General features: G+C 36.7%; 1 protein-coding gene across 1 annotated transcript; it reads left to right on the top strand.

Annotated features, from left to right (window-relative positions):
- Positions 1–11,121: 11,121 nt before the first annotated feature.
- Positions 11,122–19,937, top strand: LOC103722006 (Mitochondrial import inner membrane translocase subunit Tim17/Tim22/Tim23 family protein). The gene is made up of 4 exons (XM_008812417.5): positions 11,122–11,308; positions 11,571–11,684; positions 19,097–19,201; positions 19,455–19,937. Exons 1-4 carry the CDS (start codon positions 11,227–11,229, stop codon positions 19,718–19,720), a joined length of 567 nt encoding a protein of 188 aa, XP_008810639.2. The 5' UTR covers positions 11,122–11,226; the 3' UTR covers positions 19,721–19,937.
- Positions 19,938–22,150: the final 2,213 nt, after the last annotated feature.

Raw genomic sequence — 22,150 nt, forward strand, 5'->3', positions numbered from 1 at the left:
GACTGGTCCTTTGACCTGCGGTGCTTCGGCTACTCACAGTGAGGTTATTGTAGTTTGACTGCACACATACATGGTCTCTAGCCATATGGGTCCATGCAGTGTAGATTGGCTGCAGTAAGTTCACTGTAGGAGTAGGGTATGCACCTATATGGAATCTATCGACCTTGATAGATAAGGAGAGATCCTATGTGATTTATAAGACTGAGTTCGTAAGACCTCGGCCGGGGCAGTATACACAGTGGAGAAAGAGTTTTTCACTATCGAACTCGAGTCAAATAAATCTTGACATATGACAGACGATGGGGTTTGACGAGTTGTCCATGACCTCCGTCCTGTAGGGATCCACGATAGTAGGACTGTATCACATGTTAACTGCACCTAGAGGTTCATCATTCCATTCTGCTGGGTAGCCACTACATGCTGCTAGGTGTCACTGGTGGATGGTGGGACTTATAGGGATTATCTTGATGATCGATAAACCCTAATGAGTTGAGTTGGAATCGTTCCAACCCATTGAAAGGAGTTTTCAATGATATAGTGATAGAGATCACAATATATCTCACTACCAGTCAGAATAGAACCTATGGGGTCACACACACTAGAAGTATTGACCGATCCGATGGTTGAAATCGTGATTAGGAATCACAAGAAATCAATTTGATTGATAAGAAGTTGAAGAAGAAACAAAGGGAATTAATTAATTAGACTTAAACACAAATCCTACTTCGAGAGGGATTCCTAGAGTCCTAATTGGATTAGGGCTGGGAATCCTAGTTGGAATAGGACTGGAATTCCTACTTGGAATAGGATTCCTACAATCCTAATGAGATTAGGAATTTTGAATTAAAATTGGATTCCTACTTGGAGTAGGATTCCTAGGAATCCTAATTGGATTAGGACTTCGGATTCAAATCTAATCCTAATTGGATTAGGACTAAATACATCCTAATATGGATTAGGGTTTCTTAAGTCACAATTAATTATTAATCTAATGAATCAATAAGACTCCTAATTGGATTAGGATTGAAGAGTTCAATTGAGTCAAAATTGATTCAAGTTCTAATTGGATTAGGACTTACCTAGATTGGATCCATTGGTTCACCCTTGGGCTAAACCTAATAGGATTAGGGCTTGACCACATTAGGGCAATGCAAACCCTAATGTGGACTAGGGTTTACCAAGAGGGAGGGGCGCAAGCCCCTCCCCCTTGATCCATTGGTGCGGCACAAGAGAGGGGGCCGGCGCCCCCTCTTTGGAAAGATGTCTAGGGTTCCTACTTAGTAGGAACCCTAGATGGCTATAAAAGGAGGTGTGAGGCCGGCGCCCTAAGCATAGAAGAACTCCTCCTTCTCCTTGCCGTGAGCCTCCCTCTCCTCTCTTCTTGTGATCAGCCGCAAGCAAGGAAGACCAAGGCCAAAGGTTGGCGGCATCCTCTTCCTCCCTTCTTCCTTCCAACGCAGGGAAAAGAAAGAAGGCTGCGTGGGGATTCTTCTTCTTCCTCTTCTTCAACCTTCTTCTTCCTCCTCTCAAGCACTTTCAAGAGTTGAAAGAAAGAGAAGAGATCAGCCATCAAAGGAGTCTTTGCAAGGGAGCTAGCACCCCGGGAAGACAAGAAAGCTTTGATCGGTTCTCTACTTCGTGTGGATACCCGTAGAGGCCGGACGTTTGAACGGCTTCAAGCGAACCCTCTTCCATAACCACGAATTCAGATTCGCGGTGATCGTCTACCCGCGCAAGGTGAAGATTTGATCTTCCTATTGTTTTTAAAAGCTTTAATTCTTACCTAATTACGAAAGGTCTCGAAACAAGCGTTCATGCGATGAACGTCGAACCCGTGTATGCCGATTCCGCTGCCATCTGAAAAATTTTTGAAATATCAGCGGCATGGGCGGGTTCCCAACAATATGCTCTTGAGTCAGCCTGCTACATTCTAAATAAGGTTCCAAGTAAGTCTGTAAATAAAACACCACATGAGATGTGGACTGGACGTAAGCCGATGCTCTCTCACCTTAGGGTTTGGGGGTGTCCAGCGTACGTCAAACGTTTGAAGACAGACAAACTTGAACCCAAGTCTGACAAATGTTTCTTTGTTGGTTATCCTAAAGAAACTAAAGGATATTACTTCTACTTTGCTAAAGAACAAAAGTTATTCGTAAGCAATAGAGCTGTTTTCTTAGAGAAAGAATTCCTTAGTGAAGGAACTAAAAGCTCTAATGTTGAGCTTAGGGAAGTTCAACATGTAGAAGATCCGACACCATCTACTGAACTAGTTGAGTCGGATTTGATTAGATCAGATCCAGAACCCATCTTAGATGCACCATTAAGGCGATCGGGTAGAGTACCACGTCAGCCGGACAGATACTACGGTTTCTTGGTCCGGGACAAGGATCCTATCGAACTTGATGAAAATGATGAGGATCCGATCATATATATGGATGCAATGCAGAGGTATGACTCTGATAAATGGCTTGGAGCCATGCAATCCGAATTGGAATCCATGAAGGTAAATGATGTATGGACATTAGTTGACCCACCCGAAGGGATTAAACCCATAGGGTGTAAGTGGATTTTCAAAAGAAAACGGGGCGCAGACGGAAAAGTAGAGACTTATAAAGCCCGTCTGGTTGCCAAGGGATATCGTCAACATTATGGTATTGACTATGACGAGACATTTTCTCCTGTGGCAATGCTCAAATCCATTCGGATTATGCTTGCGATAGCAGCACACTTAGATTATGAGATCTGGCAGATGGATGTTAAAACCGCTTTTCTAAATGAAGATTTAGAAGAGGAGGTGTATATGATGCAACCTGAAGGTTTTATATCTGCAGATGAGTCTAAGGTGTGCAAGCTTCAAAAATCCATTTATGGATTAAAGCAAGCTTCACGAAGTTGGAACATACGATTTGATAAGGTGATCAAATCATATGGCTTCATTAAGAATGAAGAGGAACCTTGCATTTATAAATGGGCAAATGGTTCAGTTATTATATTTCTTGTTTTGTATATGGATGACATTCTTTTAATCGGGAATGACATTCCTGCATTACAAGGAATAAAGGTTTGGCTATCATCTCAATTTGCTATGAAGGATTTGGGAGAAGCATCTTACATCCTAGGGATGAAGATCTATAGAGATAGATCTAGAAGATTGCTTGGATTATCCCAATCCACATACATTGATACTATACTAAAAAGATTCAGTATGATTAATTCCAAGAAAGGCTATCTTCCAATGGGCCATGGAATTAACCTCTCTAAAAGGGATTGTCCGACAACCTCTCAAGAAAGAGAAAGTATGGATAGAATTTCATATGCTTCGGTAGTGGGATCTATAATGTATGCCATGACATGTACTAGATCAGACGTGGCATACTCACTAGGAGTAGTGAGTAGATACCAGTCTGATCCAGGTAGCAACCACTGGAAGGTTGTAAAAACCATCCTTAAGTATTTGAGAAATACTAAAGATCAGTGGCTTGTCTACGGTGATTCTGACTTAAAACTTGAGGGATATACCGATTTAAGTTTTCAGTCAGATCAAGATGATAGCAAGAGCGTGTCGGGATATATCTTCACTCTTAAGGGTGGGGCCATCTGCTGGAAGAGTTCCAAGCAGCATACAGTGGCAGATTCTACATGTGAAGCAGAATACATTGCAGCATCTGATGCAGCCAAGGAAGCCGTATGGTTGCGCAAGTTCATCACCGAGCTGGGAGTGGCACCTTCCATTGATGGTCCAGTTCCTATATTTTGTGATAACACTGGAGCCATAGCTCAGGCAAAGGAACCTAAAGCACATCAGCGGACCAAGCATATTCTGCGATGCTATCACCTGGTTCGAGAGATTATAGAACGAGGTGATATTGATCTTCAGAAGCTTGACACAAAAGAAAATCTGGCTGACCCATTTACCAAAGTCCTCGGCATCAAAGAGTTCAACGAACACAAGTCGAAGATGGGTATTAGATACTGTGCCGATTGGCTTTAGGCTAAGTGGGAGTTGTTGGGAATTGTATCCTAAATATCAATCGTCAGCATATTGATGATTGAATTTTGTAAATAAATTGACAAATTAATAAAGTATTATTTGGCATTATTCATCATTTTATCTTTAAATGAACTCTTATATGATGAAGTCCTTAGGACTTATGTTATGATAAAGGAGGATTTATCTTTGAGTCCTTAAACTTGTTCGCGACCAAATAATATGTTGTTACTAGGACGACAACATTATCGAGATTAGGTCGTTGTGTGACATATACGTTGGTTGTCCTCTTAACCAAGGAGTGTGGAGACACTGGTATGCCATACAGGTGAAGTGTAGGAGTACATTTCACTAAATGTGACCAATTCCGGAACGCTCTACTGTCGAGAGATGTTCCGAGTGGATATGGATATAAGTTTGGCCCTCTGACCTGAGACCGCAACCTGTGACTAGCAAGCAACTCACTGTACTTTGGTACCGGACTACCTGAATTTCTAATTCAGTGACGGAAGGTCACTGGGTGCAGTCAAGTACTTGCGTAGTCAGTTGTGAGTCAAGATGGAATTGACCCCTCCTGAAAACAGGAATAATGTCTTGTGATTAATTTAGCAAAACCTTGGCCAGGGTAATCCCAGTGAGGAGTCACGGGATATCTAAAGTTAATCACATAATGGATGTACTAATTATAGGGTTGACAGTGAGCTCTAAGTCATCCTGGCATTAAGAGTCAAAGGGATTGAATTATACAGTAACCATAGTTCAGGGTTCCAGAATATTTGCTTCGCATATATTCGGCCTATTCGGATGTCGGGTACCATTGCTAGATGGTCACATCGATTAGTGTAGGAAGTCGTTCCTATACTACCGGCGTAGATTCGAACCTATGAGGTCACATGCATAGAAGATTCCTGATTGATCAAGAAGGCTGATGAATGATTAAGAATCATTTAGGGGTAATTTGGTCAATTCGATTGGCAAATTATCTTATAAAATAATTAAAGTAATTATCGGAGGATTAATTAGTAATTAGATTACTAATGAACTCAATTGGATTGAGTAATTAGACTAAGGATGAGCCAAATTGAATTAGATTCAATTTTGGGTTCAATCAGGGTTTTTGACCTGATTGGATTAGGTCTGAATCAAGAGGACTTAGGTTGACCAAATTAAATTAGATTAAATTTGTGCTTAATTAGGGATTGACCTAATTGGATTAGGTTCAACCCATGGTAATTGGATCATTCTAATTGTTAGGATTTTATTAAATTAAATGGGTTTGATCTGAAATTGTTCGGATCTTGAAATCCACTTATCACATATCCATGCAAGGCGCCATAAATTGATTTTTAATATGATTAATAATTAATTTAATTTATTTAATGGTGCCATGGGACACTTGGCAACATCAGGGACCTCTTTCATCATTAGATGGGTCGAAATGGAGAGATTAATTCATGAAAAGAATTGGATAAGATCAAATTCTCTCTCTTCATGACATATGTCATCCTTATCTTTATCTCACTTCTAATTAAGGTTGAATTTCGAATTTAATCACCACAAAATCACCACGTGACCCTCTAATCTGATTGGGGGCATGAGAATTTCGAAATTGAAAGAGGGAAGTGGCAACATGATGAATGGTTTAGATTAGATCAAGCTTCATCATGTAATGGCACATGAACTTGAATTTTGAATTCAAAATTCAAAACCCCACAAAATCCTCCAAAAATATGGGATGGTTGGCATGAAGTTAGGTAGGAGAGCAACATTAAAAGGACCTCCATCATCTGGTGGTCGAATTCAAGAAAAAAAGAGAGAAAAAGAAGAAGAAAAAAGGGAAAAGGAAAGAGAGGAACCCTACTTCATGCGTGGAAAAATTCTGCATTCAATCTAGCCGATTTCTTCCTCCTCTAAGTCCATCGTGCCATTAGTGTTAGGGGTCCCTGATAAGAGTCTTTAGATCAGATCTAAATCCTCTTCAATCCCTTTAAACCTTTCCTCCAAGTTCTTCTAAGAAGGCGGATCAAAAGTTGATAGCGTTGGAAAGATCAAATTTCAGCCTCAAGAAATTCTGCGCAAGCTAGCACTTCCGCAGGATTGGATCTCTTCAAGAACTTCGCGTGGACTTCTCGTAGAGGCCATTCGTGTGCGTGGCTGCGAAGTCGAGGATCAGATCCACAAGCTTCATCCATCATAAAAGGTATTAATCCTACATTAATCTTTTATTATGGTGTCAAGATCTAGGTCTGATTCCCCGAGGTTTTACCCTCTTTTGGGGCTCCTCACGGAGATATCTCCAGAATCCATTCAATGGATATTCGGAGATTAATCGGAATAGAGTTCTTAAGTTTCAGATCTGATAGTTAATCATGCATGAAAGTTTTAGCATAATTGTTTAAACGATTCCGGCATAATCCTATGTGTTCTTAAGGTGCTGATTTCTAGATTTGATCTTGTAAGCATGCATGAATTAAATTGTTTGATTCAATTTTTTCGCTGCGTTTTAAAACTTAAAAAGAACTACGTATGGCTTGATCCCCCTTATGAAGGGGTACGTAGGCAACCCGATCAGGTTCAGTCATGGTTTTTTTTTTTAAAAAAAAAATCAGCATGCTTAACACCGAAGAACCTAGGATTCACTTTCACTAATATATGGCCTTTTTAGTATGTGAATCTTCTTTTGAGATTTGTAAAGAGATTAAAAGAGATTTTTTTTATTTTATCTTTCATCTTGATATTTTAGTTGTGGATTTGATGAACAGTATGTTATTCTCATGTTCGTAATTCTGTAGCTTAAAAAAAATAGTTTGTTTTCCCTTTTTTCTTACTTTTTCTATTTGGATTCAGCTAACAAGGTTAAGTTTCCTTGCAAGATGGGGTTTCTACATCTAGTATTTGAGGAAATGTGCTCTTCTATTTTGCTTGGTTTTCATAGGCATGATATGGTTCATGAGATTGAAAATGCTGTCAGTGAGGAATGAATATGCCGTCACTTACATGGTTTTTAATGAGAATTGTCTCTTTATATTCTCTAAACTATAGGGGTGCCATTTATAGTCTCAATTTGATCTGCTTTGATTGAGCTTGCTTTCAAGGCAATTCTTTATTGTTGGTTTATTAAGTGAGGAATGAGACTATTCTCTAAATTATTACTGTTGACCTTTAAACTCAAATGCCAATATTGTTTTTTGGTATTTGGACTCCTAGAAGCATCTTTTTCTTGCAAACTTGGTAGCTTTTATTCAATAGAAGCTAGAATCATATTCACTCTATTCCAATTCCTCAAGAAATTTGTGGCTTTATGTTTGGTGGATTGCATGGTAAGATTTTCATATTCGTCGGTCATTTTCCTTACAGCTCTTTATCTTAGCCAATGGCCAAATCATGATTGATTAATTTCTTTCATTTGCCTTCAGTAATAAAGAGTTGATTATATAGTATTCAATTTTCAGTTAGAAGAACACAATATCTTTTAAATACTGATCAATTTTTTATTATCTTTTTGGCATCTCTGTGTGTATATTTAGAAGTGTAATCATCTTTTAAATTTAGAGATGAATACATCATAGGGTTTCTAGTTAAACAATTGTATATATATATTTAGAAGTCTTATAATTGAGAATCAAAAAATATTAACTTTATCACCTAACTTTGGAAATTCTTATATTTGAATTTGAACTATTAACTTTATATGAACTAACGTACAATGATAGATTTATGTAGGGGTGCAACAGTGCTTCATAATTTGGTTGTGCATTATATGGATCGAGAATATTGAATTGAAGTTATAGACCTAGATTGTTATTTATACTTGAAAATGGTGGCTGATTTGTATGAATCATGGGTAAGAGGGGTGTGAATCTTATTATCTTATATGGTAGTGGATTGAGAATGATAATGATGTGATGCTTATATTTAGGACACAAAAAGAAGTTGATGAGATACACTTATTTGTTGAAGATAATGTTGATCATTTAGTTGGTTCTACAGCTATTCCTTCTGGATGGGATCTAGATGGAGCAAATTAGCCACCAAATGGAGATGGTGAAGTTGGAGGTGAGAGTGGAGGTAGATGTGAGGAAGATTTTAGCAAGGATATGTACTAGTAGATATGGGTAGGGATATGGTTAGCGAAAGAGGTGATGGAGGTGATAATGGTGAAGATGATGTGCCTGAATTGTCGGATAAAGTCTATCCATTTTCTAACTCAGATGACAATAATTGGATGATGGAGGAAAATAATAATCAATCAAACTCTTGTGAGCAGTCAACCGATGGGCCTAATGATGAGAGATATGAGGATGATGATAGTGATGATCAACTGAGTAATGTGAACTCTATTGAGTCAATTGATCCACTGAACAGTGATGAGGAGTTTAGTAGTGGGGGAAGAAGTAAGAAGTTTGCCTCACTATATATAGAGGGAAAACCATTTAAGATTGTCGAAGAGGGGGGGGGGGGTGCGTAGGTGGCAAATTGTGTTTGAGGAAGGGCGGCTATTTATAGATATAAATGAGTTTAAGAATATGTTGAGAGATTATGCTCTGCAAGGTGGCTATGATATTAAGAGGGATAAGAATAACCATGAGAGAGTGAATGGCCACTACTTAGGTCAGATATGTACTTAGAGAATTCATGCCTCCATTTCACCTGACAAAAGGACACTCATGTTAAAAACTTTAGTACAAAATACATGTGTAAGGCCTTTAAAGAACAAGAGTGCAAACTCAAAATGAAGACCTAATATATAGTATTGAGCCCCACATAATGCAACCATACAAAGCAAAATGAAAAGCTTTAGAAGAGGTTAAGGTGAAACATAATGAGTCTTATTCTAAGCTGTCTAGGTATGTTGAACTACATAGGGCAAAGAATCTTGATATATTGGTCAAAATTGAGTTATATGAGAGGCATGTACAATCCAAAAAGCCCCTATTATTTAAAAGGAGCTTTGTATGCTTTTAGGAAATGAAGAAGGATTATTTAGAGGGGTGCAAACCTTTTATAGGGTTGGATAGGTGTGGGTCCTTTGGTGGTGTACTACTTAGTTTAATTTTTATTGATAAGAACAAAGGACTATTTTTTGTAGCTTTTTCTCTGGTGGAGATTGAGTGTAAGGATAGCTAGAGGTTCTTTTTAGAGTATCTATATATTTGCATTGGTAGTAGCACACTAGAGTATCCATTAATTATAATATCTGATAAGCAAAGGGTACATATTTTTTTATCATGTGTACTATTTTTTGCATATTTAATATTCTGTGCTTTTATTTGCTTCGAAGTTATTAGAATTTTATTATGTGAATGGTTTACTCATGCTTCCTAATATGTGATTTATTCATTTCCACTTAATATGCCTAATATATGTGTACAATTTAGTAGAAGTTGTTGTTGAGATATTCCTAGATGCTAGTCATAGATTTTGTTTTAGGTATTTGTATGGTAATTTAAGATCAAAGTTTCCTGGTTTAATGCCAAGGTATGACATTTAGAATACTGTCAAAGCATATGATAAACTGTTGTGGCAAGATGCAATAAAAAAATGAAGGAGCATAATGCTGAGGCTTGGGCACATATGATGAAAATACCTATGTCAATGTAGGCAAAGCAAGCATTTTATCCAAAAGTCAGAAGTGACCACATCACTAATAATATACCTAAGTCTTTTAACCAATGAGTGGGGAACTTTAGGAGGAAGTCCATCCTTGGCTTGCTCGAGAATATTAGGGTGAAGTTGATGAATAGACTACAAAAAGGGTATGCAATGAGATGTAATTGGGAGGAAAAACTCATTCCTTTCGCTAGTTCTAGGTTGGATAAATTCTACAAGTCTCAAAGATGTTTAAGTTGATACTAGCTAGTAAGCAAGAATTCCAAGTGCTAGAAGGAGCTAGAAAATTTAAATCTGTTGTTGGTTTGACTGAAAGGACTTGTAGTTGTGGTGAGGGGGAGATCATTGGATTATCTTATATGATGGTTATATCAGAGATAATTTGGAGGAATTATATGATGAGTATTATATGGTAGAAGATTACTTAAAAACATATAGTTGTATGATCCATCCCTTATCTGATACTAACCTTAACCCATGAAATAATGAAAAGAATCTCTCAAAAGATTGTCAGGAAGGCCAAGGAAAAAATAGGAGAAAGGAGGAAGGGAACTTATTGGGAGGAAAAGATCCACCACTATGAGGTGTGATGTGCTGGATATTTGTTATTTAAAGATCGTTTAGATTAACTGAATATAATATATAGTTTCAGAGGCATGTTTTTTGACCAATTTCATTATAATATTGATGCATGTACTTTTAAAGAAAAGCTTTTTACAATGATGGATTCCATGTGTACATTATTTAGTAGCCCATACTGACAGAATTTAAAATAGCTACAAGTGAAATTGCACTGTCCACCAGCAATATGCAGTAGGCATTAAAAGGCCTGCTATGAGAAAAGTTATGGTGCATCATGGCTTGTTGCAAAATCTGGTTAGCGTTGAATAAGATTAGGGTTTAGGGGAAGAGGAGGATGATATGTATTTTCTTATGTCCCTCAATAGTTGTTATAACACTTAAAGTGTCATTTTTTATATTTTTATTGAGGTAGTATTTGGGTCCTATTTAAGATTAACGGTTTGACTAATGTTTTGTTAAAGTTATGAGTTAAAATATTAGATAAAAATAAACCTTAGGGTCTATTCAAATAATTCTATTGGATCCTCATAATTGGAAACAAAATTTTTAGGATTACAGAATATAAGATCTGGCTAGTCCACAACAACTAGAATTTTTCCAGCCTATTCCTGTACAAAGGAAAATAGATTCGCTAACAGTTTTTTTTTTCAATAAAATTCTAGTCAATCTACTCCAAAACTATTTCTAGATATTTTATAAACATAGACCTTATTTCGCTGATTCTGTTGGTCATGTTGGCCTAATTTACCAATTCTATAGCTCATTTTTGTAAAAAAATCCAGGCAGCCTCTCAAGAAATAAGTTCAAATTTTCTAAATTATTAAATATAAATATAATTTATCTTTAACAGAAAAATTTTTGTAATGTATAGCAAAATCATTAACGGAAAAGACCCAAACCGTTATTAGGCCGACGCTTACCTTGCCCAAGACATCCAACGGAGACTAATTTTTATATAATAAAAAATCAATTTCGTTTTCTGATCCGTCTCGCTTCTCCTCGGCCTTCTCGTAGCCGGGCCGCCGGTGGGAGGCAGCGAACACCAGATGACTTCGGAGGGCTCGATCCCGCGAAGTCGACCATCGGACGGCTGGAAGCAGCGCATCATCATCCCCACTGTACTCGCAGGTTCTCTCTCCCCCTTCCCCCGAATCCTTCGTTACTGTAAATTCGATTCAGTTTTCACTTCTAATATCATCTATAGATCCGATTCGAGGATAACTTCTTGGATGGCTCCTTTTTCCTTTATCTTTTTTTTTTTTCTTTCCCATCTGTGTTCGTTACTTGGATTCAAGAATTTGTGCTTTTGGTTAATTTAAACTTCGAAAATTTGTCAAAGTATCCGATTTCTCTTCGATTTATAGGTGATATCTGAGATAATTGATTGCAGGGGTCGTTGGTGGAGGAGCTGGATTGGTTTCAAAGCACCGGAAGGCTCTTGGCATAGCTAATGTAGTCGCCTCATATGCTGCCAATTTGGCCATTGTCACTGGATGCTATTGTGGTAATGTATAATATGAGGAATTAGCTATCCCTCTATCTCTTTATAGGGATTTTTTTTGCTGCCATCAGCTTGCTAATGTGAGGAAATTTTTTTTGTGGTTCATTGTGAATTTTTTAGAATTGGAGTTTTAATGTGTAGGAGCTGATTATTATTCTTGGTAAGATAATCTGAGGAGATTGCCTCCTGGTGTATAAATATCATGTCATTTCATTAAGAAAGTAAGTTTGGGATGAAATATGACGTAACAATTATGGATTGACGTGTCCTCACTAAGTTCTAGAAGTTCTACACCTAGTATTTACTTTCTTTTGTGGTTGATAGTGGCTTGCTTATACTACTCGTAGTGTTTAGGGTCGTCATACTTCAATAAAGGTGATAGCTGCTTTGCAGGTAATCCTAGATTGATCCTATGATTCTTTTTTTTTTTTTTTGCTTTCTTTTTTACGAAGATGTTTGTTTATTATGGAAACCTGATGGTGAAACCAATTCACCTAAGCTCTGCTTGATAAATAGGAACATTGAGAAACATGTTGGGAAACATTAAGATAAGCATGAGGAAGCCTGGCATCTTATGGCAAAAGCTTTTGAAATACCATGGTTGTCAAGTTACTTATCCATTTTTTACCACATTTTATTGAATAATTTTGTTCCCTTGCTTTGCTTGATCGTTCATTTGGAATTTCTCCTTTACTTTTTTCCATGCACTTATGTTCCCGCTTTGCTCTATATATGCTTGTTATGATTGGGTTTCATTTTTTGTAAAAATTAATTTGAGTGTTAAATGGTGACACAATTATCATGTACTGAGAAACAGTATAGACCAGGATATTTTTAAGATTGAGGTAGAGAACAAACGAGTCATTGAGGAGTGTTATACATGTCACAACAGTGTTGTTTGAAGGCATTTCTTACCCACATATCCGCCCACACATATACACAAGAACCAAGGATGCTATTAACTTTTTCCTACTCTAAGAGTGATTGGAAAAAATTCCCTACCATAGGATAAATAGGATTTTATTACAAATGAAAGCAAGTGCCGAATTGATGGTATTCGAAGAGATGATAGATGTCCTTAAATTTGTTAGTGTGCGAACTTTAAACCCATCTCAATGCTATAGAGCTACAAGATGTTGAAGGGATTCTATAGATATTATACGAAAGAGAAGAACAACCTCATCATTATCTCAGATATACTTTTCGCTGTATGAATCTCGCAACTCCTATGAAGACTGGGTTTTAGTATGCATTTGGTAGAAGGCTTCTAGTTTAGAGGAGGTTTTAGATCTAAAGCTTGGGATGGTTGTTCATCACTCCCCAATGAAAAAGAATATGTGGAGCATTATAACATGATCTCTCTCTATGTATATTATTTATCTATTTGTCTTCTGTGAATCTCAATTTATCTGTATATATGTTTATCTGTCTATTTATTTTGTTTGTATATTTATCCATCCGTCTATCTATCTATCTATCTATCTATCTATCTATCTGTCTATCTATCTATATGCTTGTCTATATATGTGTCAGTCAGTCTGTCTATTTGTTTGTCTGTCTATTGTCTATCTCTATTTGTCTTTCTATCCATATATCTGTCTATCTAGCTATTTGTTTCTTGAGATAGAGCGCTGCAAATTCTTAAGACCTTGGTTAATCTTCATTGCACATGCTTTGACCATCTTTTTCTCCTACTTACCACATGCCCACCTCACCAGTTTTATCTTTCAAATGCTCATTTATTTGTGCAAACCTCATTTCCCTACGATTTTGACATGTACGAGAACAAATCTTATTATTTTCTTATAAAATTAACCCTTCAATCTCAAATGAGAAACAATTGCAAAACATTCTAAAATTCTTATTTACACCACTCTTCTGGGGCCAGGAATTCTCTATAGAGGGGGCAAAATGTTGTTATGAACTAATATCTAGAATTCAAATGTACCAATTAGGAGTTTAGGAAGTAGATAAGATGTTTTTATTTATAGATAGAGCTGAAAACAGACTGAATTCATTTTGTTATACTTTTCATTATTTGAGCAAGAAAATTGACTTGATAGGAACTTAAAAAGAAATTCAAACTACTTAAGAAGAAAAAATAATGCAATGAGAAGGCAATTATTAGACTTAACTCTCTCAGGCTAGGACTCTTAAGGGTGTAGTTTTTTTTTTCAGATGATTTGTTGATTTGTAGATTTTGGGCTAAAATCTCTTTGCTGTACTATACCAAATATGAATGTTCTTTCAATTGCTTATGTAATTCAGGAGATTTGATATCTGCCATATATTATGAAGCCACAAAATGATTTGTTGTATTCAGTTGATCTAAGAGAATGGTTGTTACAAGTTGAGTAAGCTTGTAAGGTGTACTTCAATATCTACCAAACACTGAGCAGATACAATTCAATAAATGAGGACTGATTAAGATACTTAAATCTGTAATGAATTGAAGTGATGGAAACTTCAAAGTGAAACAGATTTCAAGACACAAAATTATATCTTCAAGGTATCGTCAACCTTTAGTTTTCCATCATGACTCACCATATCTTGAAGCATCTTGTTGAATATTAAATGCTGGAGTTTACTAAATATGCCTCCATTGGATTAAAAAAATGCATTGTTATGAAAACTAACATAACATCATTTTGCACTCAATATACAGAAAGAAAAGAAATAGAATTTTAACATCAGCAAGTGAAAAAGAGGTTAGCCTTTGATCCTTCGAGAGCATAATGCACTGTGAACCACTTTTGGGAATCCTAAGTTTTGAAATTTTAAATGTTTTTTTTTTTTTTTTTGGGGGGGGGGGGGGGGGTGCGCAGGGTGTTTCACCTTTGCGATTTTGCTGTCTGATTGGGGCTACTTCTCTTGCTTTTTCTGTGGTTGTTTATGGAAGGAAATGGCTATAGTTGGGGCTCCCTGAGCATAATCATTCACAATGAAAGGTATATGCCCGAACAATATTACTTAACTACAGAGAAATAAAAGACTTTAGTAGCCACTAGACTCACTACAGTAGTCCATCTGGCTGCTCTTGCTTAATTTTCAAAGAATGAACCACTGTTTCTTATTCTGCACGAAAGGACCCTTCTTGATTGAGAGAGGAGGTAATGTTGCTCAATTATTTTCCATCATGCTAGTTAATTGGCTGATATTTAAATGAATCAAGGATTTAGGAGTTAGGACAATGAGAGAGGACTCATTCTGAGAACCAAGAGTCTTGAGGTATAGAAGTTAGAGAGCTGGGGGAACTGCAAATTGTGGGAGAATAATAGTGCTAGGAAAAGTTCAGAAAATTGAAGATTCATGGAATCACAATTTCTCATATAACTAATATTACAGCCCAACTTCATGCCCCACCCCAAAACAAAATTTTGGATTTTGGTCAGTTTCAGCAGTTTCAACCAAAGTAATTGGTTTTGATCCAGTTTCGGTGTTTTTAGTTTTATACCAATATGTAATATTTTGTTGGGGCTATTTCTTTCTTTGTTTAAGTACATAGGCTTCATAATGTTAATTTTAATAGTTTCTTCTTTATTTTCCTCGAGTTAGAAACAAGAATAGATAATAAACATAACCGTTGATGGGCCAAGGCATCCAAAAAGGCTCTTATCATGGTGGTTTATAAAAGACTAATTTGAAAACTAAATACGAGAAATTTCTCAGTAATAGCATCTTTTTTACATAAAATAAAGATAATATTTTATAACTGTATGTGTTTGATTAAATAGCCACTTAAACTCAAAAATATGATAAAAAGGTGCTCAAAGTATAGTTGTGGGTTTTACTAAAACACAAAATATTCTATGATCAGGGCCAAAATCCTCCACAGTTGATAAGTTTATCAAATTTTTGTACAACTAAAGTTCAAGAAGTAAATAATAAATATTTACATTCATATATACATGCATGCATACATGCTTGGATACTTACATATAGATAGACATACATACATACGTACGTACATATGTATGTACCTATATATGTACATTGTACATACATACTTTTGAATATACATAGATACATATATACATATCTATAACCCATATGTAAAGTTGCTTCTAGTTCCTTTCATCCTACCATCCATTTTCGTCCTATCTGGTCTGTGGTAGGAACTGGTCTGGCTTGCACTTGGTTGTTGGCCTAGCTAATTCATGTGGGCTAACCCATTCTCTTCTTCATATTCTTTTACCAAGCTTTCACCACCCCACCGCATATTTGACCCATCATTCATTGTTATTTCCAAAGAGCTTTCTAGAACCCCATTGCTGAGTCTCTCTGGTATCCTGATGTGATGGTCTGCTTGGAATATTTTTCAGTTTCATTCCAAAGGAGAGGGAGAGCTTGGCTTCTCCTTTCTATAGTATTGCTCAACCTTTTATTTTTCTCCTCAATTTTTCTTGGCAATGGTTTGCTCTTTGGAGTGGAAAGATTTTGCTTCTGTTTCTTTCTCATCTCTTTTGATAATTGTGATAGAGCTACTTCATAAGATCGAATACTATGTCTATTTCTATTTTCTAAAATAGTAGGAGAGACTTCTCGCTTCTAGTTTGTACATGTTTGTATAAATGCTCCAAATGGCTTTCAATTTATTATTTTTTTAGGAAACAAAGTACCACCAAGATTTGCCGTATTGATATCGGGCCCTGTGCTGATATCATCCTGATACTGTGTTGGTACGCTCGGTATGGAGCCCGATTTGGCATATCGAGTGTTGGTGCACCCCTCGTATTGTGTATCGGTACCGAACAGGTACAGTATAGTATGTCTCGTACCGTCCGGTTCGGTATGATATGACGTACCTTGGTCACCACTTCTTGTGATCGGAAATGCTTGGCCATGAATACCTCTTTAAATTTTCACCTCAAAATAGTTGGATAATTGGAGTCTAACGTTCTTGCAATTTTCATTGCATAATGTTGAAATGCTGTTTCAGACAACTATAGATCTGCCTTATACAAGTCAAATATTGTTGTCGGATTAGGCTTAATATGATCAACTCAATGTCAGTATTTAATAAATTGAAAATCATAATGGTAGAAATTTCTATACATGATGAAACTTGTTTTCTGCAAATGCGGTAGGGACCATGAAATTGTAGTCTATTTATTATTTTAATAAATTTTTATTGTAAATTTTTCCTATGTACCAGATCATCATGCACTATCGAGGCTTTATCTTTGTTGACTTGGAGTGCAAATTTCATCCATATTTTTCATGTCTTGCTGCATGCATTACGTTGCATTTGGACTAACTTGTTATGAGTGAATGCAATTATCTGGTGAACAATTTTAATGTAATTGTCAACCTTAAATGGTTTTTTATTGGGATAATTCTATCTAAGTGTACTTTCTTCCATATGAGTGCATAAACTCGTTGAAATCCTTGTGAACCACATTTACAGGTTTCCCTACAATTCTTTGTGCAGTTAGAACTCGTGAAGTTGGCTAAGATTTTGTTATGTAAAACACCTACTAATATTCTAAGGATGCTTTTCTTCTTATCAAGAGATTTTTATCAGCCAACTAAGAACCCGTGAAGTGGGCTGAGATTTCCCTATATATCAATTTGGAATAGATAAAATTAATCTCCAGAACACCAAGATCTGACAATGTTGAACATATTGATATAATACTCATGTAAGTAAAAGCTATTTGTAAGTTCATGTTGAGTACTAACTTTTCTGGGCTTCTTTTAATTTTTCTAAATTTTTCTTTTATTTCTTTCAATTTTTTGAATTGTTTATTGATTATCAGAACTTCAATACTAGGAGTGAAACTTCAGAAAACACTGAAAGTATTGAAACTGATGCTCCACACATCTATTTGAAATTAATACCTGGTTTTCAAACCTTGGCAGAAACAATGTAGTTGTATGTATACAAAGGATGTATGCATACATGTATGTATATAGTCTTTTGAAAGCATAAATAAGACTAGTAATGATATTTCACATTGCTTTGGAATACGTATGCATACAAATAATGCATCCTATGTATAGATATGTATTTGCTTCATCTTAAAAACCGCTGACAAGGTCCCAAACAATAAATTATATTTTCAAGATGCTTCATATTACTTTTGGGGATTTTGCAGAAATAGTCAATTATTTAAGTGTTGGTGCCAGGCTGACATGGAGCACTTGCTGTGCCATTCCAAAGTAAATTTAAGAAAGAACTGAATACCTGTTTTATTAGAAAATACTTTAGAAAATGAATTAATAGGTGCAATGCCGTTCCATGGAGGTGTCGATATTGGCCCAGCAAGGACCTGCATGGATCAGCACTTGGAACCTTGGGGGAAAAATCCATGTTAATTTCATTTTCTTTTGTGCTCTTTTTTTTGGAGAAAACTGTCTGCTTTGAACATTACTAGGCCATAATGGCCCCTATCCTCAGGAGTACGCATACATTTAGCTCCCTAATGGATGCATACTAGAGGTCTATGCACATATAATGGTACTGCTCATGGATGCGGTGGTATAATGGTCCGGCAACGTCAAATGGATCATTTGAAATAAATAAATAAAATGATCCATTTCTTCGAAATGAAAATGAAGCGGATATTAGTTCAGTTTTTTCAATTTTTTATATCATCTTTTTTCTCATTTTGACTTCTCTATTTAATTTTTGCCGAAAATACTGAAGCTTGAGCCAGAACTACCAAAATCACTGAAGCTGCTAAACATGAAACCCGTTGGGTTCCATCTGAAACTGGAGCTATGTTTTTGATACTTGAGCTCAACAGATTGAGCTATATGTGCTTTCTTCTCTGAGATGCTATTCAGAACATTGTAGTGTCAGGTATCATGGTTCACCTTTGCATTGTTGTGAGTATTGTTAATCCAACAAAAGATTAGATGTTTTTGGGTCTTGGGGAGAGGTTGGCTCCTGATTTTGTAGTGAAAAATTACATTGATGCACTCAAGCATAACATTAGGCGAAGTAAGGCTGTTTGTTGACTATACCAGGAGGGCTGAAGCTGTTGCCCATGGAAGGGAGACAGCAATATTCTAGAGGAATTAATGGTTCAGATGAAATATTAATATCAGAAAAATTGTTCTGTGAAAGGTTAAGGTGTTATCCATGAAAGATATGCTTTCATACGAAAATTTAGAGAAAAATGTCCAACTCAATCTAAATTTATTGAATACTTTTTGAACAACTGCCTCATCATCTTTCCTGTAAGATCAAGGTGCCAAAGTAGAGAAAGAGGGGAGGGGGGAGATGTAATTTGGTGATGCTGAAAAATTTTTCTTTTTTGCCCTGAAAAATCATGTTATTCTTTTTTGTGGTATCCTTTCCTTTATTAATGAGCTTATTCAAGCAGAACACTAACAAGCTGATAGGGATGAGTTTGTATTATTCTTGTGCACGCATTTTTCTGAGAAAGGTATCCATATGGTGTAATCAGGGGCACGGGAATTTGCAAGAGATGCTCGAGCTTCAGAACCTGATGACCTCATAAATTCTGTGGTAGGAGGGATCGCAAGTGGAGCTCTTCTTGGGCGACTTCATGGTAGACCATCAGTAACCTTAAAATACTTCTCTGGGCAATAATTTATCTCATCACCAGCATGTATTCGTTTAGCAATTGCAATCAAGGAATGGGCTAAACTCCTAGGCTGATAGTCATAGTTGGATTTCGCCTCCAAAAATAAATCATTCCTCATTGCTTAATGTCTCACGTCGCAACATGATACGGGTTTCAAGTTGCGGAATGACACCTCCAGATAATTTTTTTTCCCTTTCCTAACTGCATAGCATCACAGGTGGACAGTTTGGAGCAGTTCGATATGCAATCATTTTTGCAGCAGCAGGAACAGCATTAGACTTCGCCACTTTGCAGATAAGACCTTATTTCCAGAGTTTTAAGGATGCAGCCTTTGGAGAGAATTCAAAGTCAAGCTGGTGGAATTTGCCGGAGTGGTCACCTATCCAAGTGCTTGATGAGGAAGCTCTTGCTGCTAAACGTGCTCGAGAACAACAGTCGTACACTCAGAGAACATTTGGTAAACTGAACAAAGAGGAATCATGAGAAACTTCAACAATTTTTAGAACCTTTTTACGTGAAACTCAAACTGCCAAATTTGGGGTAAGTGCAGAGTGCAGGGCTGTAATTCCAATTTCCTTTTTTTTTTTTCAGTTACAGAATTCCAACTTTACATAAATCGTGAAAGTTGAAAGATGTATTAATTGTATACTCCTGGATCGCAAAAAGTAAACATCAAACATAATGTCCTCACATTGTATAACTGCTAGGCTTCTTCCAAATTGCATTAGGTTATAGACTGTGCCCTGAGAACATAGTGGTTTTTCTTTGCCTCAGCGGTCCGTTCGACATTGGGATATGCTTCTACACCAGATTATACAGCCCCATTGTATCTCTTGCTGCATAATAAGCTGTTTTGCTAGTATCTCTTCCTTGTCTGTGGTTGCAAGGTTCTATACCAGTCCTAACTGTGCCATACCAGACTGGAGAGAGACTGGCTTTTGGGATCTAAGCAGCACCTTGGGTCTCTCCAGACCAGATCATCCTAGTCTAAATAAAGTGGAATCCTACGGCTTGGTATCTTTGGATCAGGTCTTTGATTTTTTTTTTTTTTTTTCCGTTTTTGTTATTAGTAATTGTTAGGGATCATCCACTTTCATACTGAACCAGCCCATGCCGAGAAGGGTACACGCCAAGGTTTAAACTCACAATGTGGCTACTTATGTTGTCTTTTTGTTTGTTTATTTAATTGTTCACTCCAGCCTTTATGCCTCAATATGCTTCAAGTCATTTGTAAGTTCTTCCTGTGACAGAAAAAAAGAATTCAAAAATATCCAAGTGATCTAATCTTTTGCTGGAGAAAAAAAAAATTAAGGGGAAAATCTTTTCCTCGGACAAAAATCATAGAGTGTGCATATGTTGTAAAAGCGCTTTTGGAGTGTGATTTCTCTGCATCCTTGGCTGCATGAAATTCTCCCAATTAAGTTCCTTGCAAAAAGCACCAAAGGCATCGGCTTGAACAAGAGAGTGATATTCTTTCTTTTTTTTTTTGGTACAAAGTGATAGCCTTTAAATAGATAAAAATTTTCACTTATACCTGCATGGCTTAATCAAAATTTGTCATGCATCGAAATCAACATTTGTCATGCATCGAAATTCCAGCGAGCTAGGTTGTAAGAGAATCACTATGATCTTCCACTTTCCACTTTCATTCATAATTATGATATTTCTGGGATCCCTTGAGGTTTGATTATAAAAAAAACTAGCTTAGTTCTTTTCTGGGAGACATCAAGAGCGACGGCCAAAGACATAGCAGCACTAGAAGAAAAGTTCACCCACGTCATCCCCTTCTCAAAGGAGGACATCAGTCAAGCATGCTCATGGCTGAAGATGGTGCTTCCATTGAAATTTGTCCAAAAAGAGTTCAAAATCAGGTGGAATGTGGAAGAGGAGTTCTGTTTTTCACCACTCTCGGAGGGGATCCTGGTGTTCAAGTTGCGGTTTGAGGAGGATAAGAACTAGATTGTGGCTAAAGGACCTTGGTCCTTGGTTGGCCAGCTGTTGGCCTGGAGAGCTGGCAACCTAAGTTCAAACACGATCGCAACTCCACTTGCCAGGCTAGGGTTTGGGTCAGGTTGCCTGACTTACCTCCAAGACTTTGAGAGAAGGATGTGATTCTAAGGATAGTTTCAGCAGCAGGCAAACCCTTATTCTTAGATGAGTGGATAGAGACTTCTACAAGGATGGGGTTTGCTAAAGGGTGTGATCTATTAGATGTCCCTCAAAATGTTTATCCGGGTGCCAAGGTGAAAGTGAATGATACTATCATCTGGCAAGAATTCATTTATGAAGACTTGCCAGAAATTTGTTACACTTGTGGATGGATTATCAAAGAACCTGAGGTGTGTGGCTGCTTAGAGATGCCGAAGGATCCAAGGTCTAAGCCACTGTATGGAATAAGGGTTCCCTTATGATATCGAAACACCCATTCAATAGCTGACCAATGAGATTGATTTAGATTTTGGATATATCTACTTAGTCTTTCTATAGTATAGGCAATATTAGGTCTTATCCTATTTACCATATATAGAAGAGAACCTATGATTTGGAAGAATATGATTTGATCAATTAGTTCACCTAAATTGTTTTTAAGATAAATACTTGGATCATAAGTAGTAGGTGCATGTTTTTATTCAAAGTATCCAAACCTTTCAATCATTTTTTTGGTGGAATGAGTAAGGGCGAGAGCTATTCTTTTAGGAGATTTGATCAACTTCATCCCTAGGATAACATAAGCTTCACCTAAGTCTTTCACATCAAAGTTATTTGAAAAGAAAAGTTTAATTTTAGATATGATTTTAAGAAATGTTCCAAAGATTAGAATATCATCGGCATACAGACAAAGGATCATACAATAATTATCTATGATTTTGGAATAGACATACTTGTCATGATCATTAATGGAGAAACCAAAGA

This window comes from Phoenix dactylifera, chromosome 13 (genome assembly GCF_051530095.1).
Source record: "Phoenix dactylifera cultivar Ajwa chromosome 13, Ajwa_hap1_PhDact_Kaust_v1.1, whole genome shotgun sequence".
NCBI classification, from domain to species: Eukaryota; Viridiplantae; Streptophyta; class Magnoliopsida; order Arecales; family Arecaceae; genus Phoenix; species Phoenix dactylifera.

Bases quoted from the DNA above. Each gene is read 5' to 3' on its own strand.
- LOC103722006 (XM_008812417.5), top strand. From the start codon at position 11,227: ATGACTTCGGAGGGCTCGATCCCGCGAAGTCGACCATCGGACGGCTGG. The intron at 11,309-11,570 runs GTTCTCTCTCCC...AATTGATTGCAG, and splicing joins CATCCCCACTGTACTCGCAG to GGGTCGTTGGTGGAGGAGCT. The intron at 11,685-19,096 runs GTAATGTATAAT...TGGTGTAATCAG, and splicing joins TGTCACTGGATGCTATTGTG to GGGCACGGGAATTTGCAAGA.